General features: G+C 50.9%; 10 protein-coding genes across 10 annotated transcripts; 5 read left to right on the forward strand and 5 right to left on the reverse strand.

The window, feature by feature from the left end:
* Positions 1-1,028: 1,028 nt before the first annotated feature.
* Positions 1,029-3,323, reverse strand: PSV08DRAFT_223323 (uncharacterized protein; the record flags this gene model as incomplete). The annotated part of the gene is made up of 2 exons (XM_014227243.1): positions 1,029-1,055; positions 1,146-3,323. 2 exons carry the CDS (start codon positions 3,321-3,323, stop codon positions 1,029-1,031), a joined length of 2,205 nt encoding a protein of 734 aa, XP_014082718.1.
* A 3,969-nt stretch (positions 3,324-7,292) lies between these two features.
* Positions 7,293-8,943, forward strand: PSV08DRAFT_351538 (uncharacterized protein; the record flags this gene model as incomplete). The annotated part of the gene is made up of 3 exons (XM_014227242.1): positions 7,293-7,520; positions 7,571-7,627; positions 7,678-8,943. The coding sequence occupies 3 exons, from the start codon at positions 7,293-7,295 to the stop codon at positions 8,941-8,943; spliced, it is 1,551 nt and encodes a 516-aa protein (XP_014082717.1).
* Positions 8,944-9,742: 799 nt separating this feature from the next.
* PSV08DRAFT_390492 (uncharacterized protein) lies at positions 9,743-10,573 on the forward strand (the record flags this gene model as incomplete). The annotated part of the gene is made up of 3 exons (XM_014227241.2): positions 9,743-9,769; positions 9,822-10,354; positions 10,446-10,573. 3 exons carry the CDS (start codon positions 9,743-9,745, stop codon positions 10,537-10,539), a joined length of 654 nt encoding a protein of 217 aa, XP_014082716.1. The 3' UTR covers positions 10,540-10,573.
* PSV08DRAFT_42326 (uncharacterized protein) lies at positions 10,574-11,024 on the reverse strand. Its single transcript, XM_066093957.1, has one exon. It carries the CDS (start codon positions 10,956-10,958, stop codon positions 10,608-10,610), a length of 351 nt encoding a protein of 116 aa, XP_065949102.1. The 5' UTR covers positions 10,959-11,024; the 3' UTR covers positions 10,574-10,607.
* Positions 11,025-11,986: 962 nt separating this feature from the next.
* PSV08DRAFT_390504 (P-loop containing nucleoside triphosphate hydrolase protein) lies at positions 11,987-15,969 on the reverse strand (the record flags this gene model as incomplete). The annotated part of the gene is made up of 5 exons (XM_066093507.1): positions 11,987-12,994; positions 13,054-14,781; positions 14,833-15,219; positions 15,564-15,610; positions 15,869-15,969. The coding sequence occupies 5 exons, from the start codon at positions 15,967-15,969 to the stop codon at positions 12,069-12,071; spliced, it is 3,189 nt and encodes a 1,062-aa protein (XP_065949103.1). The 3' UTR covers positions 11,987-12,068.
* Positions 15,970-16,118: 149 nt separating this feature from the next.
* PSV08DRAFT_202609 (NUC169 domain-containing protein) lies at positions 16,119-18,645 on the forward strand (the record flags this gene model as incomplete). The annotated part of the gene is made up of 1 exon (XM_014227239.2): positions 16,119-18,645. A coding segment is annotated over one exon (2,114 nt), but the record flags the coding sequence as incomplete, so codon positions are not given.
* Positions 18,468-20,605, reverse strand: PSV08DRAFT_390512 (Sas10 C-terminal domain-containing protein). The gene is made up of 3 exons (XM_014227238.2): positions 20,378-20,605; positions 18,768-20,323; positions 18,468-18,672 (listed from the first exon to the last, which is right to left on the reverse strand). Exons 1-3 carry the CDS (start codon positions 20,568-20,570, stop codon positions 18,478-18,480), a joined length of 1,944 nt encoding a protein of 647 aa, XP_014082713.1. The 5' UTR covers positions 20,571-20,605; the 3' UTR covers positions 18,468-18,477.
* A 457-nt stretch (positions 20,606-21,062) lies between these two features.
* On the reverse strand, positions 21,063-21,795 carry PSV08DRAFT_409781 (uncharacterized protein; the record flags this gene model as incomplete). Its single annotated transcript, XM_014227236.2, has 2 exons — positions 21,063-21,610; positions 21,705-21,795. 2 exons carry the CDS (start codon positions 21,793-21,795, stop codon positions 21,063-21,065), a joined length of 639 nt encoding a protein of 212 aa, XP_014082711.2.
* A 1,070-nt stretch (positions 21,796-22,865) lies between these two features.
* PSV08DRAFT_409782 (uncharacterized protein) lies at positions 22,866-24,228 on the forward strand. Its single transcript, XM_014227234.2, has 2 exons — positions 22,866-23,091; positions 23,142-24,228. Exons 1-2 carry the CDS (start codon positions 22,981-22,983, stop codon positions 24,129-24,131), a joined length of 1,101 nt encoding a protein of 366 aa, XP_014082709.1. The 5' UTR covers positions 22,866-22,980; the 3' UTR covers positions 24,132-24,228.
* Positions 24,229-24,854: 626 nt separating this feature from the next.
* On the forward strand, positions 24,855-27,002 carry PSV08DRAFT_390522 (uncharacterized protein). Its single transcript, XM_066093508.1, has 4 exons — positions 24,855-24,945; positions 25,024-25,340; positions 25,439-26,288; positions 26,343-27,002. The coding sequence occupies exons 1-4, from the start codon at positions 24,883-24,885 to the stop codon at positions 26,790-26,792; spliced, it is 1,680 nt and encodes a 559-aa protein (XP_065949104.1). The 5' UTR covers positions 24,855-24,882; the 3' UTR covers positions 26,793-27,002.
* The last annotated feature ends 181 nt before the right edge of the window (positions 27,003-27,183 follow it).

Raw genomic sequence — 27,183 nt, forward strand, 5'->3', positions numbered from 1 at the left:
GCTTAGAAATCTGTACAGCGGTCAAAAACACTCGGTCGTACAAGAGAAGGATCACATCTTATCGCATCAAAGGACCATTGACTTCCTTTTTGCGGACACGCTTGCATTAACGCGTGGGGGAGTCATTAAGCGGAAAAGTACTCCACACCAAACACTAACGCTCTCTACACTCGCAAGGCATGTTTCCAGATTCGTAAGATTTCAAGGGGCGCTGAATTGGTGTTTGCTAACACAACACTCAGGACTCTCTTGCTTACTACTACTATTACTACTATCCGATATTCGTCCGACCTGCCAACTCCTCAACGACTTACTTGGTGCGAGCGCAAACCACCTACACGACGTACACAAAGATTCGCAGTCCCCAGTCCGACGAGACAAGTACCTTGCTAGCCACGGATACTACATGCTTCCCCACGTTCGTTAGTGTTATGTTGTCATCTCCTCATTGTCCATCAAAGGATTAGCATCGTGAACACGTGTTTAGCTTCTTCTCGCTTGACCAGTGACATTTCTGCTGCGCACTTACCGCTCCACGTGGAGGGAGCTCGCGTAGGTAGTTGGCTATAGCGGAGTGACAGTCAACTGCGCTATGCCGGAATGTTTGCGCCACATTTTTCGTATATTAGCTTAGTGTATCTGAGTGCATGCTCTACTATATTGGGTTGCTTTGGATTTGTTCGCTGGTAGAGATGTTGTGGGACAGTGGGGTGGATATTATATTCCATAGATTGAAGCCATGGGGACATCGTGGTAGGGTCTCTTGATCTGATATGTAGATGTACCAATGTAAGAAATCACCCTGTTTGAATATATGTTTTTGGAGGAAGGTATGGCGTGGGACACGTGCAAATCCGACAGGGCTAGAGAAGAACATGTTTATTGCAAATTCCGTACATAGCAGCAGAATACATTCATTACAACGTATGTAGTACATGTTCACTCACTACCTTCTTTTGCGACCAAAAGCCCTCTGTTTCTCCAAACACCCACTGTACCATCTTGCCCCTCTCATACAATCCCCTTCCTCAACCTCCCACCACCCCCTTCCTTCCCTTTCCCCCCCCCCCCCCCCCCCCCCCCCCCTTCTCCACCTCTCCACCCCCTTTCCCCTTCCCCCTCCCCTTACCCTTCGCCTCCCCCACCTCCACCAACCCCAACACCTCCTTCTCCCTCTTCACCCTCAACTCCTCCCTATATGCCTGCACCGCCTCCCTCCTCCTCCCCACCGCCGGCTCCATCAGATACCTCGGGACCTTCCTCGGGCGCGCCGTAAACCGAGGCGGCTGCATCTTCAACCCATCATCACCACCATCCAGCTCCGACTCCCAGTCAAACTCCTCATCATCCATCCTTGCGTAGTCCGAGGGCTGCGGCAGTTTGGCACGCGCGTACATGGCTTGTTGCATGTCGGTCGTGTATGCGGTTGCGAGTTTGAGTTTGCGCTCCAGCCGCGTGATGGTGTCGCGTTTTTTGGCGTCGGCGGCTGAGGTGTGGTTGAAGGTGCTCTTGAGCGAGGCGTAGTCGCGCTCGAGGCTGCAGAGTTTGCTGTGCAGGGCGGCGGGCGCGCGGAATGAGGCGTCGCTGGTGAAGGCGTGGTAGGCGGAGATGTAGCTGAGTATTTCTTGGTCTTTTTCGTGCAGGGCAGAGTCGAATTCTGAGGTGCGGACGTCGAGTTCGGATTGTTTGAGGGTGAGCTCGGATTTCCATTCTGCGGCTTCGTGTTGTGAGGTTTGGGCTTGTTGGGTGAAGTGGGTGATTTGGGCTTGGAGGTCTGCTAGTTGCGAATGGAGATCTTGCTGGGTCTTTTGGAGTTGCGAGTCTTGCTTGTCTTCTGTTACCAGAGCTGAAAGCTTTTGTTCAGCAGCTATTCGTTTTGCTCGCTCCTCCTTGTAGAGAGTCTCGATTTTGTCGCTGCTGTACAGCGGGTTTATATAAGGCATTAGACCGGGAGTCGGTGGAACTTCCTCGTGGGATTGCTCTTCGATCGCCTTTTTAATATTGGTGATTTCATATTTTTTGTCCTCCAATTGACGTTCCAGACTTCCATTCTTCTCAACAAACATTTTCACGAATTGCCGCACATGCAACAGCACTTCGTTGGTCTCAGCATCATCCGCACAATTTCGTATGACCTGATCGAGATCCTTAAGGTCGATGGCTACGCCGCCGAACGATAATTGTATCCACCTTACGATGACTCTACCCATATCACATACTGACTTTTGTAGCCTTGTAAGTTTCTTGTTGCTCTCCAATGCCTCTTCCTCGGTATTTGCGGCGTGTTGAGTCATGTCTATTAACTCATTGTCTTTCTTCTTGAGCTCAGTTTTCATCTTGGCAATGTCGTTTTGCTTTTCCACGACTGTTGCTCGAAGCTTCTTGTTCTCTGTTTCTGTCGCTTCCTTCTGTGACGTTTCGGCCTTGACTTGGTCCTCGAGTTTTCGACACTTGGTGGAGAGCGCGTCGTAGTTTTGCTTCCACATTTCTAATTCGGCCTTGTAAAACTTCAGTTTATCCTCTACAGCCTTGTCATGCTCCATGCTAAAAGCTTTGAGATTTCCATTCTCCGCTACTAGCTCGTAGTTACGCTGACGCAGGCTCACCACCTCTTCTTTGGCAATTTCCAGTTCTTCGCGTCGTTCCCTCATTGCTTCTTCCTCTAGATGTTCAAATCCGGCTACCCTTGACTCTCCCAAGTCTACGTCTCTTCCCTGGCTCCAACCGCCAAGTATCTCGGTCACATTGTTTTCATGAAATTTTGGGCTGTCCGTCGGATTGAAGGTTGAGCTCCGCATTTTATGAGCTTCATCCCTTTGTTCAGACACCGAGTGAGACAATTGTCCACTTTCAGTACTGTTATTCCTGTAGTTTCTGAGAGTACTGTTACTGCGTGCCAGAGGAGACATGGGCCGTGTATTATGCATAGAGGATGTTCGCAGTAAAGGACTGCCCTGGCGACCGAAGGGCTCAATCTTGTCATGTTTCTTCGCTTGGGACGATCTTGTAGGTGCAAAATAGCTGGATGGACTGTTCCGTGATCGGGAACTCAAATAGTTCAGATCCTTTTTGTGATCAGTCTCATCGAGCACACTGGTCGGGCTTTCCATCCCAAATGTAATTTCATCCCGATTTGCCTCGCCATCTGTCGCATTTGCTATTTCTGGTGGCAGGGAGAGGGGTGAAGTAGCCCCTATAGTTTCTTCTATACGACCTAGTAAGGTTGGTCGCCTTCGCTTCACTTCCTCGCCAGGGCTTGGCGAGTTTGTGGTCTCATCTTTGTACAAGGTGACGTCCTTCTCGGAGCTGTTATTATTCGACATAGTTCTCAACAATTATCTCCAATGCAAGTTAATCTGTGAGATCGATACAGATTACCCAGCCTGTGAATGTAGAGAAACTCTTCGCCATGACTAGTCTAATGTGGCTGGTTCATTGTTTCGGTGGGTTTGTTTCAAAGCCCTTTCAGAAAAATCAACAATCGACAGATTACGTAGTGAACTCAGGTAAGCCTCAAAGGCATGACTCTATCCGGAATGTCACACTGTTCTTTATTGGCTTGCTTGGTGCAAGTCCCTGAAGTCCCTGACAGCTTCGAGGAAAAGGGGTTGCTCCAGTTTCTGATGGCCGAGAACCACGATCACAACATTTTGCCCGCCAAGAAGCCTGCTCTTTCAAACGTATATGGTTGGTACCTTGCATCTGGGTTGTTTCTACTCTAGACAAGACATTCGCCTTCGAGCCGTCTTTAGCCTGTGCACAGAGTACCTGCTAAAGTCAATCTGATCACGATCGTCGCGGCCCGATAAAGTATCATGCTTCTATTCTCTAAACCTAAAGGAGCACCATTTACCATATCAAGTCTGGGGCCTCCTACGGTTGGCACTCGACAAATGCAAGCTAGAGAAGTGCGGTCTAAGTGGCACGGCGTGCCAGCGCGCCACCAACTCCACAGGATAGTGTATCACAGGTCTAGCTGACTGAACTTAGAAAGGCGCCATTGCTGAATCCCATTTTTCTTAATTCCATCCTGGTCAGCTTTTAGTGTAGTTGAAAATGGCACGCTGTGAAGAACATGGACGAGCTCAGTATGCGTGGTGGATGAACATGGGAAATCAGACATCAGAAAGTCGAAAAGTCAGCTGGAAGGCGAAGAAAATAATGGAAAGTGGCTAAGATTTCAAGCTCTATATGGCTTGTTGGATGTTTCCCCTCCTCGCTGAGCTCAGATCGAGGATTGGTTGAGCTTGAACTGCTGTGACATGTCCTTGCTGACATGATGCGCTCCTATTTTCGCCCACTCGTCTCAGCGTAACCAAAGACCTGATGTAAGTACGTCGTCTCGAGAGTTTTCTTCCATTGTCGTGATCAAGTGTTCGACAGATACCCATCGTGACAGACCCCAAACAGCCGTATCACCAGAAGACTCACAGTTGACTGGGTTATTGAGGGGACCCGGTCGCATGAGGTGACTTCAAGCAGTTAGTGGCTACCATTCGCTACATGCTTGGTCCGAAAATGGCGCGATTATTGCATTTGAGTCCCACAGTAATCAGCGGGAGGCCCGAGCAAGAACCTCACGGCATAGTTTCTTGATTCAACCGCAACCGTTGACCTACTTGCGAGGGTCCAATTATGTCGCTTAACGCGGTCGCTATTATCCTGTGGGCAGAAAGGGACTGCTGCTAGGGCCTACAGACAGTAGTGACCCAAAATATGTTGGTGACGACGGCTAGACTGTCGACGGCACTTCTGTGCCATGGAAATGTTCCGTGGTAATGGTTGAGGTTAAGTGGGGTAAACCGTCGAAACCCTATCGCACTTGCATGAAGTAGGGGGGCCACACTGATCGTTGGCTGCCATGGAAAGCACAATTGTTGGCTTTCCATTCTTTACGATTTCTTACAACCAATCAAATTATAAAAACATAACCATAAGAATGAGCCTGCGAGACACGCGCAGGGTTCGTTACGAATGGCCAGCAGTAAATATGCTGCAAGCCTTAATGGCACACTCGTGGCATCGGGGCCTCAAAACGTGGACTGGCGGCTTGGCAATGATTTCTGGCTAGCAATAAGAATATCGCTGGCTTGAGTGAGTTGAAGTCAGGATAAGGGCACAGTAAGTGGTCGTTGACAGCGATGAAGTCGCCTAGATGCATGTGCCCATAGGTTGCTTTCTACGGCGAGAGTTTAACATCTGACGGTGGTAACACAACGCGATATCGCTAGCAGTGATCCATTACTGATCAAGCTGGCTAACGTGTACTCCTGGAATGCTTTGACGGAACTACAACCGTCATCGTAGCTTATTTGCCGTCGTTCTGGGTGTACCGGCCAAAACAGACATGTCCAAATTTCACAAACTACATCGAACCCCCTGATTCACAGTGGTACCGATAGTGATGGGATCAACATATGTTTCGCGCTTGCTCAGACCAATCGACACTGCCTTTGAGGGTCGGTCAAACGGGGTTACACAAAGTTGAGACTGTTTGGTTGACATGCCAAAATGGTCCTAGCATGCATTCCGGAAGGAGGTCGATAGGAAGCGCATATCGACACGATCTACCGGAAGTGACCGAATTTTTGCCTGCATGCATCCGGTGTGCAGAACCTTGCTGAGCTGTTCACTGCCTGTCGCTTAGAGACATTGAGGACCAGGTTCCCCGTATAGACCTGCCTCAAAATTCATCCACACTAAACTAAACAGCCGCGAACGGACAAGGTTGACGGGGTTATTCTTGGTTCAAGCGGTCAACGGGCTGCTCAGCCTCGCTGTAGTGGCGCACTGTGACCACCGTGTCGGGATGCCATGTTGGTCCTTTGTTCACCCGCTGCAAATGCCAAAATCAACAGATGCATCACGTTTGAGTACCAACTAGTTCCGGATTTTCCCACGAACTGATTGCACAGATGTATGTTAGCCCGCATGACAGACTTTAGAAATTGCGGTGTTATGGCTAGCCCTGCCAAGCATGACCAGCTGTCAGGGTTCTGGCATATATGATATGCAGCCATCCGTAAGAAGGACGCTAAATCAAGCTGCTAAGTGACAGAATGACTAGATGTACTTCGGCCAACCAATCTGAACCTGTAAGAAGTTTGAGATCAAGGACCTTCCACGATACTGATTTCGAAAGAGGAAGGACCGTCAGCGCCAGAGCTGTGATTAGTGTTTGGCAAGTAGCCCATGATCTGATTGATCACAATTCCCCAAGGGGGTACCAATAGCTAAAGATACCAGTGAGTGTGGCTTACGATGGTGAACGCCAAGGGCACATGACTGCTGCAAGCCATGTTGGATCCTTGTCAAACCTGGTAAACACTCACTGATGCTGGGTGAATCTTGCGAAAGGGCGTCCTTGTTAGGCGTAGCTTCCGCCCAGGGCTATCATGGTGGAGGGGCTGAGGGCCGTTTCCCACACCACTGGAGAAAAAAAAACGCGAGTTACTGAGCTTCGAAACGTGAACGGGCCAGAGGGCTAAGTTTGCGCCATCAGGTATGTGTTGAATCAGTGGGGAGGCTAATAGTACAAAAACAGCGCAGCTCTTTAGTGCGGCAAGCGTACCCAGCCATCACCAATCCGGTAGTCTCTTTGTCCACGCTGAGACGCAGATACACTACAATGTAAGTGAACAGCAGAACTCGAGATTGAGTAGTTCGCTACAAATATCATCTTATGACTGACCCTGGACAAAGAATTCTCTTCGGTTGATCCGCCCTTCACACCTTGTTCTAGCTCCTCTGCCATCACCGCAAAGAGTAGCAGACCAGGAAAACACAACTCCGGTACTCTAGTTGCATATCTCTCATACTATTTGGCGTCTTGTAGTTGTCGAATTTGCTTGTACACATACCAAACCATTGGAGCCGGTGAGAAACGGGTAACTGCAATAGGTTCGTCCCCTGAATGCTTTGCGGACTGCTATGCACCGTCGCGACACAGCAAACCTAACATGAAGCAAGATTTTAGCTGTAGTTACCGACATATATGCAGCAACACATTTGCAGCACGACCGTTTGGCTGGAGGGTCCTTAAGAAACACAAGACCACACAGATCAGAGACAACGTCTCAGCCGCCGTCCTCAGTAGTTGAAGCACTTCGTCTGCAGTGCAGAGACATACTTTCGACCTACTACTAGATTTTCACCTTGCAAAATTGTCGCAGTTACTTCTGGTAAGACACTGAGTCAGGAGGCGAAGACAAAGCGGTAGAGAGAGCAACGCGTCCACCCGCAATCTCCACTGTCGCAGCAACCAACTCCATTGTGCGCTGATTCTCATTACGATGAGGGGTGATTCGCTCATCCAACAACATCCTCCCACCCCGCCGAATGCTGGGGCAGAGTACCAAGTCGCACTTCACCAAGTTGCCGAATACAACGCAGACCGCGGATGTTCATTCGGTGAGGCAGGGTATGGTTCCCCAAGCTCCGTGGCGCACCAAGGCATCCCTTCGCATGCGTCACATGGCGACGACCACATTCGTGGGCTTGGACTAGTAGGTCTACAATACGTGAGCAAACCTGCATTCTCATGCTCGTTAAAATGCTGATCAACCCCCAGGACGGTTATGGACCGCCGACAGAGTTTTTTCCCAACGGTTCGTATGGCCGCATATCGGTAAGTGAGTCTCAGGCAGAGTCAGTGGCGACATGGCTAATGGATAATAGAACGACCAAGCCCTGTTCTCTCCGCTAACACCAAGATCTGCCAACGGCGATGAATCTAGCCGGGCAGCGACCCGCACCAGTAGAAGAATGACCGCATCCACATCTCCAAAACAAACCGAAATAACCCTAAGGCCAAAAGCAATACCAAGATCTAGGAAAGCGAAAACAGCAAAGGGAGACAGGCAGAAAATACCCAAGCTGACTGCGCCGCTGAGTATATTAACAAAAGAACTGCACAACATTCCGATCAAGAACATGGAAGAGTGGGTCAACAGGCCGGCGGATGTTCGAAGGCGAGAAGCAGAAAAGCGGAACGGATACATCGCTCGTCCAATGAACTCGTTCATGTTGTACAGATCGGCATTCGCAGAAAGAGCCAAGTCATGGTGCTTACAAAACAACCATCAAGTTGTGTCGTCAGTAGCCGGAGAAAGCTGGCCTCTTGAGCCGCCAGAGATCCGCGACCTCTACAGCGAGTATGCAAAGCTCGAAAGAATCAATCATCAGAACGCACACCCGACGTACAAATTTTCACCAAGCAAGACGGCCACTCCAGCTCGGAAGCGAAGAAATGAATGGTCAGATGATGAAGAGTCGAGCGATTTGGACGACACCGAATGGGCACCAGGTGCGGGAAGTTCACGCCCTAGGCAAACTAGACGGGTCGAACGCTCGATCAGTTACCCGTCAAGTGGGGTTGGTGTAGAATACTTTGATGGCGCATTTGGACCAAATGCGAACGGTGTCAACAGATCCTCATGGGAGATGACGAATGAAGGACGACCTATGCCGATGACAGTGCCAATGAGCTACAACGATCTTTACAACTGGCCTTACCACTCTGCACCGTATGCGAACATGCACATGAGCCCGAGCTACACAGACGACCTGCATACGAAGCCGTTGAGTACCTCGACGCTTTCCAACCATTTCCAATCCAACTCGTCGATGCTTGGCTTGCCCGGGGGCAGCGCGGACGACTTGCTCCCACAGCCCCATCCACATGTGAGGACGCCCTTTGAAGAGGGACAGTTGGATCCGATGCTACTGGCATATGGAGGCAGTCAGTCCAGTGTTGATCCAACATCTCTCCAAACTAACGACTTCCGGAACAACCAGGTCAGCATGCAAGAAGCGCTATCGTATCACGACCTCGACAACTTGCTAGATCTTCCGCATGACGAGTATCAAGCTTGGCATCCTGATCCGACCATGGTGTCTTTGGAGCAAGAGTCTGAGTTCGACAAATGGGTGGGCGAGCAATGATTTAGAGCGTTTCAGCTTATGTTCTTATGAGTGTTTTGGTTGCTTCTATGCAATATGATGTACGATTCAGCTTTCACGCGGTGATACCCATTCTCTTAGTTGGAGTAGAATGGCGCCTGGTGAACTCTTACTACGTACACCACCGGTAGCACACATGGCATATTTTCGTTAAAAGCTCCAGAAATTGGAGCACATTAGATATTATTTGGCCATGGGTAGACAGAAAAGAGTCAGTAGAGCTTCATGTCCCTACAGCCACTTTTTGCTCAATGTTACGGACGTGATACCACCATTGCCGAAATTCCTCGGACTGAATGATGTGTAATGATAGCAATGACGTGCATCTTTCCAGACGGCCTATGTAGAGACTGGCGAGTGAGGGTGCGTAGGTAGATGGTGTGCAAGGGATTACCAGAAGAGTGAGGTTGGACTTGACAATGCCAAGGCCTGTTATTGCCGTCTCTGCCCCACCCATGCATCCCTGTCTCCAACGCGGACGCGCCTTGCTCTTCTACCAATGAGGGGTCGGGCAACCATCCACGAATTGAACACTTCCTCATGATATGCTAGTACAGATGCATTCTTCACGGCTATCCAGAAACTTGATTCTGCACCATTAGTGGGATTGCCACAAGCCTAACGAGATCTACTCGTCGTAAAACTCGAATATAACATAGCACCCTGGGCAAAAAGTCGCCATTGCTCACGATATCCCCAACTTACCAACAGCACACACACACACACACACACACACACACACACACATATATATATATATATATATATATATACCTCAGCCATGTACGGTGAGGCAGCAAATAAGCTGGTAGCAATACCCTCGGTACCCCATGATTTGGTCACGTCTAAGAAAAAGCCAGGTCCAAAACGCAAAGCGCACCCTAGCGCTTCCTCACCTCCCGCCTTATGCCTCGGAACTTACACGCTCTATTGTACGCGAGGTGCGCGACCTGGATAAGGACGTCTCCTCTATTCTCGCTCCTTACAGTGGCTCTTTCAATCCCAGCGCCTCGCCCGAAACCGCTTGCGCGCTCCTTGTCAACCACCTCTGCATGCGCCGCAACAAGCGATGCCTATTGGCCTACCACCGGGTGCGCAGTGATAAGTTGGAGGAGTATTGTTGGGAGGGAATTGACGTGCTCGAGCAACAGGGTAGCAAGGACCACGCCGCAGAAGCCACGAGGGGAAGCGCCCTAGGTACCGGGGGCGGAAGAGAGGAGAGTAGTCTGAGTCCAGAAGAGGAGGAATACGTAAGACAGTACAGTGACCTCCTCGCGGCATACAAGGGCCAGTGGACGGATATCGATCTAACAGGGAGCCTGGAGCCGCCACGTGATCTCTTTATTGACGTCCGAGTGCTCAAGGATGCCGGTGAGATACAGACCGAGTACGGGTACGTATAGTTACCCCTTGATGAACTTCGGCATGCCGAAGCACGGCAGGAACAAGACCCAATAAGCTAACCAACCAATGACATTGCACAGCTCAATAACCCTGACCAAAAACTCCCAATTCTACGTCCGCCAAGGCGATGTCGAACGCTTGATTGCACAGGGATACCTCCAACGCCTGAGCTAAACCAGGAAAGAACTCCCTCTCCCGCAATCAGCACACTCAAGATTCTAGAAGCTCGACAAGACAAGGTTTCAGCAAGATACACAAATCGAACGGTATAGCCGAAGAGAAAATCCTTCCTGTGGCTGGTCTAAACCCCCGCAGCCCACCAACCACGATCCAACACGCCCGTGTGGCCGCGAAATCAAACTTTTCCCCATACACCTCCACCGTGTCCCTCCCACCTCTTCCTGCTCATCTTGGCCCCGAGATTGGGGTAAAGGAACCTCAGCCCCCGCACGTCTTGGCCTATGCACGAAGCAAAACCCGCTTGGAAAAGGGATATCCAGATCTAGCCTAGGTACTAAGGCTATGGAGGCGTGGACTATGCATGTGCCGCAAAGCAAGACGGCAAACAAGCACTCAGCTTGACCAATTCCCATGATTTACCGCACGCACGGTGTTCTGAGGTGTATTTGCTTTTCTCGCTTCCTGCCTCCCCTCGCCTTCGCAAGTGGTAGTTGCTTTTTTTGCCGCCCCTGCATGCATGCCTTGATGTGGCATTTTTGGCTCCGCCACCCTAGTGCCAGGAACTAACAAAACAGCATGTGGAAGCTTACTGCATGCATGATTTTTTAACTTCTCCAGTTAGTGCTTGTTCGCTGGTATGCATGCATGTTGGCTGCAAAAGGTATAGTGTCAGGGCTGGTTCGCTTCCGATTCGCCGGTCGTGAAAGGAGAGGATATAAATGGGTACCGGTCGACGGCAGCAAGGGCCGGTGGCCATGCGAGAGGTGTCATTGTAGGTTCTGGAATGAGTTGCAAGTATGTGCGGACGGGAAGAGGCCTCTTGCACAATCTCACGTGTGTGACGGTGGTTTCTTGGGGAGTTTGTGATACCAAATGCCTAGAGTATGATAGAGATGGGAATTCAGCGACACGATCAGAGGTTGCAGCGGCAAAGAGTACCCGACGAATATGCATTCGTTGAAGAGAATTATTCTAGTTTCAATCTACATGCATTCTTTTAAAAGACACTCGAAGTGTGTAGGTCCATGCAAAGGAAGCCTCGCCCCTACATAGGACTGAGAGCCTGCTGTCTCTTCTCTCATAACCATTGCTGCCATGTAGAGAACTGAAATGCAGGCGCAAACTTATTTTTTTTCTTAATGTACAAAAGACGCCGTTTCCCAAGAACCCTGTTATAACACGATCGGTCAAGCGGGAAGGAGGCTGAGGCTGAGGCTCAAAATAGACCTGCGACGAGGTGGTGTAAATCAAAGAAGAGGGTGAGTCGGCATTGGATCCACACTCACGTTTTGAAGAGGATTCAATTTCTTGTTTGCTGATGCCCCATTTGAATACTCTGAAAGCGTGCTTTGTTAGCATGTCCAACTCCAGTTCCGAATGCAGTGTCTGTCCCCACCAATCCTGAACAAGAAACAAGCGAGCCGTAACAATGTCTGACACTCATAGTGGCGGTGTGACGGCTGTGGAAATCGTGTGAGGAAAAGGATGTGCATGCAAGAAGATTCTTAACAGGTGCAAGACTCTCAAACAACGCTGTATCGGCCAGTGGCGGTACGAGTCGTAGATGCATCCTCTGCTGCAATTGTACCTTCGCGCAGGAGGCGGGTGAGCTCCATCATAGCCTGTGTGACAATGTTCTCCGTATCTCCCTCAACCAGAATGTACAGCTTGGGAAGATCATTCTCACCAGGCTGCTTGCCAGGTGGGTAAAAGTTACCCTTTGTCGTAATCGAGACACCAGTCTGATCCAGAATCTTGGCCACATTCGTTCGATTGGTGACGGCCCATCGAGCTTTCTGGGGAAAGTCGTTGATCTCAATAGTTGAATGATAGAGACCGGCGTCAGGACCTTTGTTGTCGATGGGCTGGCCCGCGTGGATCATGCCCTTCTTGCTGAGCCTACCGTCAACCTTGGAGGCAGCAGCCATTGCCCTCTCTCTTGCACTCATTGGCTTGCCAGTTGCAGCAGCCTCGGGGCGCTCGGTCTTATTGACAACAATCTTGCTGTTGAGTAGCTTCATCCAGTGTGGTTGATCCTCGACTTCAGCAGCAGGTGTAGTTCCTTCAGCAGCCTTGACCGCACCAGGACCAGTAACCTCGGGCTTTTTGACAATTGGCAGAATTTCTTCTTCGTCATCACTGTCCTCAATACCTTCCAGCTTGAGCTGGCGCTTCTCGCGCTTCTTCTCAAGAGCACGAGTTGCATCAAGTCGATCGAGACCTTTACCACCAAAACCACCATAGTACTTTTCAGTACCTGCCTTGGCCTTCTCATGGAAGGTATCTGCCATTTCTTGAAGCTTTTCAGGAACTTCTGCTCCGCTCTCCTTTAGTGCTTTGACGACATGAATAGCGAAACGCTCTTGACCGGGGTTCTCAATAAGGGTAATAGCAGTACCCTTGTTGCCCGCACGACCAGTACGACCGCACCTATGAACATAATCTTCCACTATCAAACATGTTAGCAAAGAAGTACTACATATACGCAGGGATGGAGGTGGTACTTACAGTGAGTTGGGCAATCAAAGTTCAAGACGAGTGCTAGACCGGGGACATCAAGACCACGTGCTGCTACAGACGTGGCAATGAGAATAGAAAGAACACCTTGCTTGAAATCACTGATCGCTTCATTACGATCAGTCTGGTCTTTAGCTCCGTGAATCGTGTTAACAGAGAAATACTTGGCCTTGTAGAGCTTGGACAATAAATCTTCCGCAGTTTCCTGCCGCTCCGTAAAAATCAATACCTGTGCATTCTCATCCTCAGAGAAAAGCTGACCGAGATGTAGGAGCAACTTGTTGATCTTCTTCTCATAACTATTGGGAACAATGGAGATGATCTGGGTAATCTCAGGAGCCACTTTGGATCTACCACCGATTGTCACTTCTGCTGGATTGTTCAGGGCTTTACGGGCCAATGCAACCATGTTCTTTGGCATGGTTGCTGAGAAGAGCACAGTTTGGCGGTCTGGGCGCACGTTTGCAAGAATCTTCATGACTTGTGGTTCGAAACCCATGTCGAACATGCGATCAGCCTCATCAAGAACAACATAGGTAATGCGGCGGAAGGAAAGTACACGCCCTTGGTTTGCAGTCATCAAATCGATCAGGCGACCGGGTGTTCCACAGAGAATGTGTATGCCACCACGCTTAATCATAGCAATCTGGTCGGAGATGGGCTGTCCACCGTAAGCGCATTTGATAGTTATACCAGAAGCTGAGAGGAACGGTTTGAGCTCATGGACAATCTGCAATGACAACTCTCGGGTAGGAGCAAGGATCAGTCCAATGGGACCATCAGACGGCTTCAGTGGGCGTTGATCAAGAATGTGACGAATCATAGGTATACCGAACGCGAGCGTCTTTCCAGAACCAGTTTTCGCGACACCAATGAGGTCACGTCCAGAAAGAGAAATGGGAGCAGCTTGTGCCTGAATAGATGTGGGCTTCTGGTAGCCTACGCGAGTGAAGACATCCATGGTTGCCTGCAGCAAGCCCATCTGGGCCCACTTGGTGACGGGACGAGGCACATCATCTGGCTTCACTTTGATGCCGTCAAGCTCATGACGGAGATCGGCAACTTCTTCTGGCGTCATCTGAGAAACCTCGAGCGGCTCAGTGTAAAAAGATTTTCGGAACGGCTCGTACTCAACTTTATCATGGTCGACAGTGGCAACCTCCTTCTTCTTTTTCTTGGCAGCACGAAGTTCGAGAAGATCCTGCGCCTCAACAGAGGTCTCGACAGGCTCAAGCTCGTCGGCGAACATAGCCTGACCCGAAGGTGCACCGCGGCTAGGTTGTGGTTCGGTCAAGTCGGCCATGAAGGCATCAAGAGGATCGATTTCGTCTTCTTCGGCCCCTGCAGTTTCGTCAACGTCCATCTTGTCGGCGGCGGGGACTTGGACGGCAGGTGCTTCTTCCATGGTAGCGTCTTGGTTGTTCTCGTTGGCGATATCCGCGCGACGCTTCTCGAGGCGAGCCTGGAGCTCCGCATTGTTCTCTTCATCATCACTTCCAATGCCACTCATTGCAGCATCATCGTCTTCGGCACCGTCAGCTTCGGGTTCAGGTTCGTCGCTCGCAGTAAATTCGGGGAGGGCTTGAAACTTGCGCTTGCGCGTTGGGCCTTCTTCGTCGAGGAAGGCTTTTCTCGAAGTTTCAGCCTCGGCTTCTGCTGCTGTCTTAGTCTTGAGGCCGAAAGAGCCAATGTTGCCGTTGCCCTTGACTGTTGATTGATCTGTATGGGTTAGCCCGTGATTGCGCGAAGAGGGTATGGTGGAAGACATACTGCTGGTGGCTGTCACTGTTTTGCCAGCAGGCTTGGCCATGTCCAAGGGGCGGGCGGCAGCAGAAGCATCCAGCTTGAAGGTCGACTTCTCGGGCTGCTTCTGTTTGAGTTTCTCAGTAACGCTCTTCTGCGGAACTTTAGTCTTAGCGGTGTCAAGCATGGCCTCACTTGCTGGGGCCTGGGGAGGCGGCGTCGCAGCAACAGCGGAGGGGGTCGCAGGCGCAGTGCCAGCTGGCGAGGCACCAGTGCCCTGTGTGTCTGTCTTTTCTTTGGCAAGACGCTCAGCATTGCGCTTCTTCCATTCAGCCAGCTTTGCCGCACGTTCAGCGAGCTTGTCCTTGGCTTGTGTCTCGGGGTCTTTCTTCCTGTCGTCGCGCGGGGGAGCATCTAGTCGATCCCGTCTATTATCTGGTGCTGGTGTGATTGACGAGCGAGAATCAGGCCGGCGTGAGGTAGAGCGTCTGCGCCTGTCTCTGTCATCGTCGCGGTCCCGTCTGCTGCTGTAGCGGTCTCCACGGTCTCGTGATCGGTCACGGCGGCGAGGGGGAGAGCGCGAGCGGCGGTAATATGTGTCGCGATCCCGGTCACGATCGCGGTCACGACGGTCCCGGCGGTCCCTATCATCTCTGAAGCGGCTCTCTCCACTATAGCGGTCTCCTCGACGGTCTCTGTCTCTATCTCTGGATCTGTCGCGCCGCGGGCTGTAGCGTCGACGATCTCGGTCGTCGTACCTTGAGGAATCAGCGTGGCGCGTCGCCATCTTAAGTCGGTGGTATTACTGTGTGCAGTCAATGCAATGCAGTGTCACTCGTGCAGCAGTAGATGGTGGCGTCACTGTGACTGCGTGGGGTGAATGGTCGTCGAGATGTTTCTAAGTCCCAAAGTTGTGCATGCCCCAAGCGTCCGTCTGCCTTGGCCGATGGAAGTGTGGCACGTGCGAGACGCTAAAGCCGAAATCTTGGGGCGCTAGGAATAATTTTTGGAAGGTTGCGATAGTTCACAGCAAAGGTGAAGCAAAGAACACCAAACTACCAACGAAATGTCTGTGAATCCGCGCAAGAGAAAGGTCGTCACTCGCCCGGCGCCTGAGCCCAGCGATTCAGAAGACGAATTAGGTGGCGGACTGCTCGAGGGCATCTTGTCGCATTCCGAAGACGACTCGGACGACAGCCAAGAAGAAGATGTCGAGACGGATTCCAGCAGTGTGATTGAGGGCCTTTCTGATGAAGATGCAGAGGATGAGGAAGAGGAAGAGGAGAATAGTGATGAAGAGCAAATTCGTGAGGAAATGCGCAACCTCAACACCTCCGACGGACCTTTGCGAAAGAAGAAGGGATTACCGACCCATGAGATGGACCTCGATACTCGCGCAAGCGCAGAGCTAGACGACGACGAAAACCTCAAGCCCAATTACACTGTAACCACAGACGCGCACGGCAACACCCGCTACTTGTACAAAGAGATTGACCCAATCTACGAGTCGGACGACTCCGATGCCGAAGCTACAAACACAATTGGCAATATTGACCTCAAGTACTACGACGAATATCCCCACATCGGCTATGATATCAACGGCAAGAAGATCATGCGCCCGGCGAAGGGAGAGGCATTGGATGCACTTTTGGATAGCATTGACATACCCAAGGGCTGGACAGGTCTGACGGATCCCGAGACAGGAAAGCCGTTGAACCTGTCGGAAGAGGAGCTGGACGTTCTCAAGAGGCTCACAAGGAATGAGGTTGTCGAGGATGGCTACGATCCCTACCCGGAAATGGTCGCCTACTTCTCCGGCAAGCAGGAGATTATGCCACTGAGCGCTGCGCCCGAGCCCAAGCGGCGGTTCATTCCTTCCAAGCACGAGGCCAAGCGTGTCATGAAGCTTGTCAAGGCCATCAAAGAGGGTCGCATCAAACCCTACAAGCCGCCGCAAGAAGAGGAAGAAGAGCAGGATGAGTTCACCTTTGACGTTTGGGCCGACGAGAAGCCCCGGCCAGACAACACAATGCATATTCCCGCTCCTAAGCTGCCACCGCCAGGCTACGAAGCAAGTTATCACCCACCACCCGAGTACCTACCAGACAAGGATGAGGAGAAGGCATGGTTGGAGGCAGACGAAGAGGACCGAGAGAGGGAATTCTTGCCTAAGAACTACGATGCGCTACGCAAAGTTCCCGGCTACGAGACATTTGTCAAGGAACGATTCGAGCGAAGTCTGGACCTCTACCTGGCTCCTCGTGTACGAAGAAACCGACTCAACATCGACCCGGAATCCCTACTACCCAAGCTACCGAACCCCGAGGAACTCAAGCCTTTCCCTACAACATGTGCTGCGATTTTCCGTGGGCAAGAAGGGCGCGTACGCTGCGTCTCTGTTGATCCACACGGCATCTTTGTTGCCAGTGGAGGCGACGACGGCTACATTCGAATCTGGGAAATTCTGACTGGCCGACAAGTCTGGAATGCTAAGCTCTCAGACGAAGAGGCCGTCGACGCCGTACAATGGAGGCCCACAAAGGATGCATCTATCGTCGCGGCTGCCTGTGGCGAGAACGTCTTCCTCATCGTCCCCTTTACCCTTCTCTCCCCCGACATCGAACAAGCCAGCCGCGACGTCCTCGACGCAGGTTGGGGCTACGCCGCCACAAAAGGCGCCACAACACCCAAAGGCGAAGATGCTCCCAAACAACCCCCTGGCAAATGGAGTCGCCCAGGTACACGCCTCGAATCCAAGGGCGTCCTCCTCCAAGTGCAAGTCCGCTCCGCTATCAAAGTCCTAAACTGGCACCGCAAAGGCGAATACTTTACCACCGTCTCCCCCCGCGGCCAATCCACCGCAATCGCCATCCACGCCGTCTCCAAACACCTCACCCAACTTCCCTTCCGCCGCCTCAAGGGTCTCGCCCAAACAGCGCAGTTCCACCCATCCAAGGCAATCTTCTTCGCAGCAACCCGCAACACCATCCGTGCCTACGATCTCGCAAAACAGGAACTCGTCAAGATATTGCAGCCCGGCGCTAAGTGGATCTCCAACATCGATGTGCACCCTGGTGGCGACAATCTCATTGTCAGTTCGTATGACAAGCGTGTCCTCTGGATGGACATGGATCTCTCCACTAAACCATACAAGACGATGCGGTTCCACAAGGAGGCAGTGCGCTCGGTCAAGTTTCATCAGGGTGGTCTGCCCCTGTTTGCTGATACGTCGGATGACGGCACGATTCAGGTTTTCCACGGCAAGGTCGTGGGTGATTTGATGGAGAACGCGACGATTGTGCCGTTGAAGGTGCTCAAGGGACATAAGGTGAAGAGTAAGTTGGGTGTTATGGCGTTGGATTGGCATCCGAGGGAGCCATGGTGTGTTTCTGCGGGTGCGGATGGAACACTGAGGTTGTGGTGTTAGAGGCAAGTGATATATATTTCTGTGTACTTTTTCTTCCTTCGTATTGTCCTCGATATGGAAATATCGCAGCATTTTCTTGCACGGCGTTTTAAGAGAAAATATAAAAGGATGGGATGAATAAATCTTTGAATAGTATGATCCTCTCTCTCTCGCAAGATGAATAATGGCTTTTTGGTCGTCAACACTTGCCTCTTTACTCTGATCATACAAATGTAACCAGAGCGACGCAAAAAAAGTCTCTTTCTCTACAACTTCCTACTCCTAACCAACCCGCTCTTAATACCCGTAAGCTCACCACCATAACTCGCGCTCCCCTTGGCCGCAGCACTCTTATCAAACACCTGCTTCATACTCTTGAGCTTCTTCTGCTTCTCCTTGTACTTTTCCTTCTTCTTGACACGCGGATTGCGTACACTCTTCTTGCGATGCGGTGTTAATCCCTGTTTTAATCATGTTAGCATTTGTATCACCCCCAACAAAAACTCCATGACGCAAGTGTACGAAGCCTTGCGCATGCGAACAAAAGGAAGCATACCTTATTCTTCTGAATCTGATAAGAAATCTGACGCCGTCCATCATCACCAATGATTTCCTCTTCAATGACTTGAGCACCTTGTTGTTTAGCAAGGGCATATGCTTCTGCACGCTCGAGTTTGGCTTGCTTTTTGTCGTTGGAGCGGGCGGCCACCATGTCATAGTAGCCGTCTTCGTCTTCATAGTCGTCTCGGCGGGTACCAGGGTCTTCATCCGCAGAAGATGCGCCATCGTCGTCGCTGAGTGCCACGCCTGGGCCGGCGTCCTTGTGTTGGCCGCGCTTCTCAGCTTCAGCTTGCAGACGGGCTTGTCGATCCTTGAGACGTTCGCGGTGGGGGACGTCGGCATCGCCGCCGTAGTCCTTGCCTGCGGCATCGCGCTTGTTGGCTTTTTGGGCGATTTGAGAAGTGTAGAAGCGGAGGGAGCGCTTCTTCTTTGCCTTTTCGGCGGCTTCGTGGGCGGTGAGGGCTGTCTCTTCACCAAAGTCTGAGTCGTCGGCGTTGAGAAGGTTAAGCTTGGGTTGTGCGGTCTTCTTCTTTCGCGCTGCTTTCTTGAGCGCAGCCTTGTCTGCAAGTGTATCGAGCGACGCGAGATCTTGCTCTGCCTTGGCCAATTTCGCAGCACGTCGTGCTACTGCTTCTGCCTGCGCAATCTCGGTTGCTCTTTGCGCCTTGGTCTTTTTCTGCTTCGTGGGTTTCTTGACAGCCAGATCGGCGTTGTCGCTCTCTGCAAAGCTTGCCTCATCCTCGGAAGCCTCATCGCCATCTTCCGTCTCGACCATGGGATCGGCAATGGGCAGGCTCTCCACCCGTGTCCACATCTTCTGGCACTTCAGTAAGCTCTCCATAACCGGATGCTCATGTAACTCGACAGGATCTAGTGCGATGGCTGGAGTCGCATCATCTGTAGCAGTGGAGCCAAGAACAGCAAAGTACATGGCCATTGCAGCGAGATACGCTGCGCATGCCCGGTATTTTGTGATGACCATGGGTGTAGGAACCAATCTGTTATTCTTTGCCGCCTGCGCCTTCAGCACCCTCTCAGCAGCATTAGCAGCAGCGGCCAATTCCTCGTGCAGGGGTTGCAGTCGCAGATATTCCTTGGAAATGTGCTCAAACTCTGGGTATCGTGTCCGCATAATTTTCATCTTTTCCTCCTGTGACATGGCATCTGTGATTTGGAGTTGAGGCAGAACCTCAGTAACCACTGCGGCGCCTTCGGCATTCTCTTCAGCGTCCTCCCCAAGCCATTCGTCTTGGTCGAAGCCAAAATCAGCTTCAGTCATGCTCTGTAGCTGCTTCTTTTGTATGCGTCTGGCTTCTGCCTCTTCGTCCAGAGCGTCTTGCTCGGTCTCGATAGCGTCAGCATCGTAGTAGTCCTTTTTCGAGGCGCCCCATGCTCCGAGTTCTTCGTCTTCGTCTTCCTCACCGGCTGGCTTGCGCTTTCCAGAAGTCTCGTCGTCTGAGGCATCGCTGACGTCGTCGTCAAAATCGTCTGAGGCATCGTCGTCGCTTCCAGCATCGAGGATCTCTTCATCTGAGGGCTGAAGAAATTTATCTGGATATAATATCAGCGACTACTCGTAGAAATTGCCATCATCTAGAAACCAACCTTCTTCCTGGTACCTCCGCATCTTCTTGGCGGCAGGTCCCTCATCCAGCAGCACCTTGTCGCGGTTCATGTGGAATTCGTCCTCGGAATCGGCGACATCCTCAAAGGTATTGATCCTCATTCGCGAGTCCTCTTCTTTTGGCGCCTTGGATGCGCCAGATGCGCCACCACCTGCCTTTCTCTTCTTAGCCATGATTGCGCCGCTCTGCTGTGTCGTGGCGATATTCGTCAGTCGTTGTCGCAGTCGTCTTTGTCGCGCGCCCAACTTTTTTTCCGAGCAAAGTCTTGGCATTTCCGCGGGCAATCGAAAGCGACCCACTTGGCTGCTCGGCAGCCAGCCACGATTAGCTCAAGCGCATCTGCAGGGGTCCCATTTCGTGGCCCACTCTCCATTCGTCAACACCATTTGCAGAGATGAGCAGTTGAGAAATGTCGGTCACGCCTAGTCCATTGAGAGGCATTTTACACATTGTAGTATGCTCAGAGGCGATATTTTTCTGAGGAGGGAAGTGCACAACTACTACTTTGGATGCATTATAGAGCATAAAGATACGATGGTCGGTCTACACATAAATACGTCCATCCTACCCCTTACTTCTCTATCAAGAAATCTTCTGGAAAAGAAGGCAGCATTAGGTGCTGCTCTGCAAGATCCTATTGTCGCTACATTGGCCATCAAATCCACTCAGGCCACCTTCGTATACAAACTGAACTTCCATAAAGCCCCACACATCTCCGTCTTGTCACCTATGCACGGGCTGTTACAGTCTGAATGCTTGACCTCGGGTGCCGTTCCCACGACTTTATCACCACAAAAGCAAACATTAGCGTTTGTCGTAGCGAAGTGTCGGTGAGCCTGACAATGCACCGCACACAGCTCGACTGTCATGACATCGCTTGATGATCTAGTACCTGGCAGGAATAAGCTCCCCGGGGTAACTTGGAAGCAGCCTTTGTATCTGTAGCGGCTTCTTATCTGTGCAGGCACGCATTTTGAAAGCTCCGTTTTGCATTCGTTATACTCTTGCGTTTTCTTGGTGATTTCATCCTTCAACACTTGTTCTTGCCTGGCGCATTCGTCTTTCTCCACTTGGCAGTCGTATGCAGGGGTACCCGGGCAGTTCTGGGAATCCAAAGAGAGAGGTTGGTCGAAGGTGATGCCATTTGTGCAAGTGCACGAGCAGTTTGGTTTGTCTGCCAAGGGGTCCGTACAGGCGAACGAAGGTGTCGCACCTATGGTTGCCTGTCAGTTATGCTTGATGTTACCACGGTTTGGCTAGCTTGCCATTCTCGCACTTGTACTCGTTGCTGCCGAGGTGTAGCCTGCCAAGTTCGGGCCCACCCATGACCTGTTGGGTCTCATAGGTAAAGGATGTGGTGCAAAGACCAGAAACGACGATAATCCAAGAGAGTCTCATTGTGTGCACTGTAAGATAGAAGATATTGGTGCAATATGTTTTCAAGAATTGCAGATGAAACGTCTTCTAACGCTGCGTTCTTATATCTTTGACTTTTTCTTTCTTTGCTTTTCGACCCATACACATCTCTCGCTTACCTGACATGTAACCCACGAATGAGAGATACATGAGTGTACTCATTGCAGGCCAAGTATCCGGTATGACAGTGGAGACCCGGAATTACGCTGGTAAATGGGTACCCCCTACCCGCGGGTTGTGTAGGGTTGGGTTGCTGAGACTTGGGTCGGTGTCAGGTTGGGTCTTATATAATTAATAACCCCAACCCAACACCGACCCAGGTCTTGGCAACCCACCACCGACACAACCCCTACCCATTTACCACCGTACCCGGAATGTACTCTGGACGCTTTGGATGTTTGCACCGGAGCGACATTTTCTTTGCAGATACTTCCATCTTCGAAATTATACCTTCACTAGATAAACATGTGTACCACCGACACGAAGATACTTGATCACCTACATGTGATCCTCTGTTCTGTAATGAATGTTACTTTAATGTGGAAGAATAGCTGTTGAAAAGCGCAAAGTGTAAAGCGGGCAACGGAAAAGTGAAGAGTAAAAGCTTTACAGCCGATGACTTCTAGGTCTGGTTCTGGCCGAGTTACTAGTCTGGTGTTCCCTGATGCGACTTCTTGCCATGTCCGTGAAGCCATCTAAGGACCGTGGGTATTGAGTGTAGCGTAAGCCGCATTATTAGAACAGAGGTAAATAGCATTTGACTGATGCTTAAAAGCAACAAGTGGAAGCCTTATCAGATACAACACTACACATTATCATTAGGTTTTGGCCAAACTGTCCCGTTTTCACATACAGCAACAGCTATTGTCTTTTGGCGAGAAGAGATGCAGTGCGTGTTAACACTTTCCGCAATGCCTCCTTACACCGCCACAGTACGCTACCATGGACGCTGGCGCAACGCCCCACGCGGCACGCCGCCCCACCAAAGCAATCTACAGGCCACTCACAAGTTGCTAGGGTCTCTTTCTCACCACCAAGGTGCATGGTGCGATAATCCTACAACACAGGAGCATACCAGGCGCAATGATTACTACGCCGTAAGCACCACCAGGCGCTACTTGTTTCGACTTAGTTAAATCCTCTGAGGGACCCCGCCGCACGCCCCTCATGTTTCAATTCCTCATCGGAGCTGCCCTCGTGCTCATCATCGGGCTGGTGAGCTTTAGCGTCATGGGTTTCAGCTTCTCCATGAGCAATCATTTCCCCGTTGATGGCAAGGCAAGTCCATTGGTATACTGGTCAACACGTCCAATGCTCACATCTTGCAGACCGTCCTTCTCACCGGCTCATCGCAGGGCATGGGCAGTGAGGTTGCCTGTCTCCTTGCTGCCCGGGGAGCCAATCTTGTACTGGTCGCACGCACAGCAAAGAACCTCGAAACCGCTGTCCAACGCGCAAAGTCGTGCGCAAAGAACCCCTCCACCCAGCGCTTCACGTACATTGCGGCCGACGTAACTTCCGAGTCTGAGAATGCACGTATCCTCAAGGAAGCAACAGTCTGGAATAATGGCCGCGTGCCCGAGATTGTCTGGTGCATTGCTGGATCTTCAACTCCCGGACTGTTCATCGAGACAAGCACGGACACGCTGAGAAAACAGATGGAACTGAACTACTTTGCGACAGCATACATGGCACAAAAGGCGCTGCAAGCCTGGCTGTATCCCGAGGTGCCATATAGCCCACAGGAAAAGAACGCGGCCCCGGAAGCACCGCGGAAATTCATCATGACATCATCCTCACTTGCCTTCATCAACATTGCAGGCTACTCGCCCTACTCGCCAGCAAAGGCTGCCCTCCGCAACCTCGCTGATGGACTCCGCTCAGAGGTCCAAATCTACAACTCAGCGCGCCATTCCAACGCCAGCACGGGCACCACACCCGCGCCATTCGATGTAAACATTCACATTGTATTCCCGGGTAACATACTATCCCCAGGGTTTGAGAACGAGAACAAGACAAAGCATGCCGTTAGCTTTGAGCTCGAGGCTGCCGATCCCAAGCAAACCGAGCTTGAGGCAGCCACCAGCTGCGTCAAAGGCTTAGAAAGTGGAAATTTCATGATACCAACAAATTGGTTGGTACACCTGATGCGTTGGGGCAGCTTGTCTGGTAGTCAGAAGAACAACTGGGTGATTGATGGAATAGGAGCGATTGTAGCAGCGATTGCCTGGTTGTTTATAGCACCAGATTTGAACAGGACGGTCAGGGGCTGGGGAAAGAAGAATGGAATGCCGGCGTATAGGCCCAATGCGCAGTAAGGCGCGTTTGCTTGAACATCATCCCAAGACAATGCGAACATCATGAATGTTAGTGTCGCATGTCTTGTACCACTTTTGAAATACGAACTATGACGTGCAATGCTAGACACACTCTGCTCCCTCTCCCGTTGGTTGTCTTGTGGAATACAAGGTGTACTGTTCATGTGTGAACTCGCCCGAAGAGCGGACGAATATGTCGGTATTTCTTGCCAGGATCCCCCTGTTATCTTATAACCTACCCCTGTGCCCCCGCACCTCCTGATCAAAAAAAGTGGCAGTGAACCGTGCCAGCATCAAGTTGACACGCTGCTTGAGATGGTGGCCTTGTAGAGATACACGTCGCTGTTCCATGCACATAGTTGCTACTACTCGGCTGGATCTTCTCTACTACAATAGCCCTAGTCCAGATTGCGGTTGCGCTGCCGGCTGGGTTGGAGAAGTAGGCACAGACCATCACCACCACCACTACTACTACTACTTTGTTTTGGACAAGGAGGTGAGGTGTCCGGATGCTTATTTGGAAGGATTGACGTTTGATTTGCTCAATCTGTGACACTGCTGCACTCTGACGTACGTGCACAAGCCGCAGCTAAATCCTACAGGTCACCACTTACTTATGTATTGTGCAAGACACGGCGCGCGGTTGGCGAATGAGATCCACTCGCCAAAACTGCTCCATTGCTCGTCCCCTCAGCCATTACTTACACCGTCCTTTGCAGATTGGAGCAACCTCTACCACCAGGCTTCAATCATGGACGAGATGAGCCAACTTCCATATCTTCCTACAGATGTTCAGTTGATGGTGTTGGATTATGTATGCCCACTACCCCGCACCGGCAAAAGCACCTAGCCCTTGATGTGCAACAGAACATCGCTGACGCCGGCAGTTTAGGTCGGCCTCTACCCAGATCTTTTGGCACTGTGCTTAACATCAAAGTCTTGGAATCTTGTCGCGACAAAAGTCTTGTACCAGAACATTGTGCTCGACATTAGGACTCGCAATGGCCAGCTCCCACTGTTCCGCAGATGCCTGCAAGTTGGCGCATGCAGGCACTTGCAGTACGCGCGAAATCTCAGTCTGCTTGATGTCCCAATATTTGAATGCAACAGGATTTTGCCCAACAAGGCGCCGTGGATCCATGGCGAGAGAAACGCGTTGTTGTTGCAGATTTTGCAATCGTTTCCTTCGAATAAATTGATCACGTTCCGGTTAGCTTTCCCCTTTTTCACCGGCACGCTTTCAATCCCGCGCTGCCTAATTCGAGTACCTACACAGAAGATTCTCTTGGCTAATTCAATATCCGCAGTTATCTTTCACAACTCGATCTAGACCCATCTATCATTAATCTTTTACAGAAACAGCAACAGTCGATTGTCGATTTTCAACTATCGCATGGTAACTTCCAGCAGCTTGTAACTCCCACGACTAAGCGCGTGACAGCCGGAGTCTGTGGAGATGGGCAAGAAGCATTCGGCCTCGTAGAGCTCGCTAAGACATTACCTCGACTGGAAAAGTTCGCCCTGCTCTTGCCGAAAAACTTTGACGTTTTTTTGCTCGAAGACTACTGGAGCAGATGCTCCTACAGCACCCTCTTCCAGAACAAACAGATCGTCTCTCGCGAATTGATGTTCGATGGCTATTTACCCGGAGGTTTCGTTTCCGCTATACCTCACATCTTCAATCTCTCCCACGTGACTAGACTTTCTCTCTACGCAGACAATTTCTGGTACTGGAAGCCGCTTTTCAGCTCCCCAGAGCTACGAAACCTGACACATTTCGACTTTCACTCTCCGGACAGTTTTGACGACAGAAAGAGCATGGATTTTGAAGATTTGTTTACGCGGAACCAAAATCTACAGCACTTGAGTCTTCATATGCGGTTCTTGAAAACAGTGCCATTGGAGCCAATGCTTGCAGATGATGGGTCGACTATTAACTCATACATCTGGTCGCTATGTCCCAGGCTAAAGTCTCTTTCGTTGTTCGATTTGTGGTCTGTGGAAAAGAGGGTTGCCTATTTTCCTTCCATAGCATCGCTGGATGCAATTTGCAATGAGCTTGGGGCTTTGGAGCAATTTGGGTTGCGCGTCGCGGAAATAGGGGGGTGTCTCCTGGCCGATGCGCACGACAGACAGAAATATGTCCTTGGACAACTTGTAAGTTTGAGTCACATGGGTTGTTACTATGGAAGTATTGACAATTTGTGCTAGAAACCAATTGGCAAGCTCAAAAACTTGAAAATGTTGCATCTCTACCAGGACCGTCTTCGAATTATCGATCCCGACCAGCCGAGAAGAGAAGTAGAAGCCGAGACCCAGCAGCTCGCCACAATGCTCTTTGAATGGGCGCACGCTTTGTGTCCTGACCTCAAAGTCCTCATCTGGGGTCGTTTTACCGAAACGCTCGATAACGATGTGTATTCCCTTCTCGAAGACCAGTTAGAAAGAGAGGGAAGTGTTGCTAGTAACGAAAACGTTGAACGCGTACCGCAGCAGTACTATGTCAAGCAAGTCACACAACTCCAAAAGGGAGCTACGCATATCACCGCTATTCCGTTCTCGCGACATCGAATCCAAAATGAGTTCCCAGACCTGGATTTGCTTGCTTGCGATACTAGCCTTGGCACGCTGGATCGCATGGCAAGAGACATTGTGTACTAGGCATGAAATCGACGGGCGAATTGCGGAAGAAAAGTAAAAAGAAGCACACGTATCGGCCGTACGTGTGGAGCGAACGTAGCAACTTGGTCGCAGTGCTTTGGGGCGCCGGCTCCATTTCCCCGGCTTCCCGGACGGCTAGTATGGAGGATCGACGGGTGACTTGGCCTGCCATACCCATGGTTTGGTGCGATGCTAGTAGTTTCAACACAACTGCCGAAGGCGAATCTACAGGTAGTGGAATGTCATGGCCCCTATTCCTGCTGGTGTTCTGGTGTGTGGTTGCGGCTATCTGTAGATACATGGTTGTAGCGCAAGACGGTTTCTCGATTTGGATCTGGATGACGGCTGATGGCTGCATTGGGGGGAGTTCACTAAAATTGAGACTTGTGAT

Source organism: Bipolaris maydis, assembly GCF_028858645.1.
Source record: "Bipolaris maydis strain C4 unplaced genomic scaffold PSV08scaffold_7, whole genome shotgun sequence".
In the NCBI taxonomy this organism is placed as follows: Eukaryota; Fungi; Ascomycota; class Dothideomycetes; order Pleosporales; family Pleosporaceae; genus Bipolaris; species Bipolaris maydis.

Bases quoted from the DNA above. Each gene is read 5' to 3' on its own strand.
- PSV08DRAFT_390512 (XM_014227238.2), bottom strand. From the start codon at position 20,570: ATGGCTAAGAAGAGAAAGGCAGGTGGTGGCGCATCTGGCGCATCCAAG. The intron at 20,324-20,377 runs GTTGGTTTCTAG...TATTATATCCAG, and splicing joins GCGGAGGTACCAGGAAGAAG to ATAAATTTCTTCAGCCCTCA. The intron at 18,673-18,767 runs GTATGCTTCCTT...TGATTAAAACAG, and splicing joins ATCAGATTCAGAAGAATAAG to GGATTAACACCGCATCGCAA.
- PSV08DRAFT_390522 (XM_066093508.1), top strand. From the start codon at position 24,883: ATGGACGAGATGAGCCAACTTCCATATCTTCCTACAGATGTTCAGTTG. The intron at 25,341-25,438 runs GTTAGCTTTCCC...CAATATCCGCAG, and splicing joins AATAAATTGATCACGTTCCG to TTATCTTTCACAACTCGATC. The intron at 26,289-26,342 runs GTAAGTTTGAGT...AATTTGTGCTAG, and splicing joins AATATGTCCTTGGACAACTT to AAACCAATTGGCAAGCTCAA.
- PSV08DRAFT_42326 (XM_066093957.1), bottom strand. From the start codon at position 10,958: ATGGGAATTGGTCAAGCTGAGTGCTTGTTTGCCGTCTTGCTTTGCGGC.
- PSV08DRAFT_409782 (XM_014227234.2), top strand. From the start codon at position 22,981: ATGTTTCAATTCCTCATCGGAGCTGCCCTCGTGCTCATCATCGGGCTG. The intron at 23,092-23,141 runs GCAAGTCCATTG...CACATCTTGCAG, and splicing joins ATTTCCCCGTTGATGGCAAG to ACCGTCCTTCTCACCGGCTC.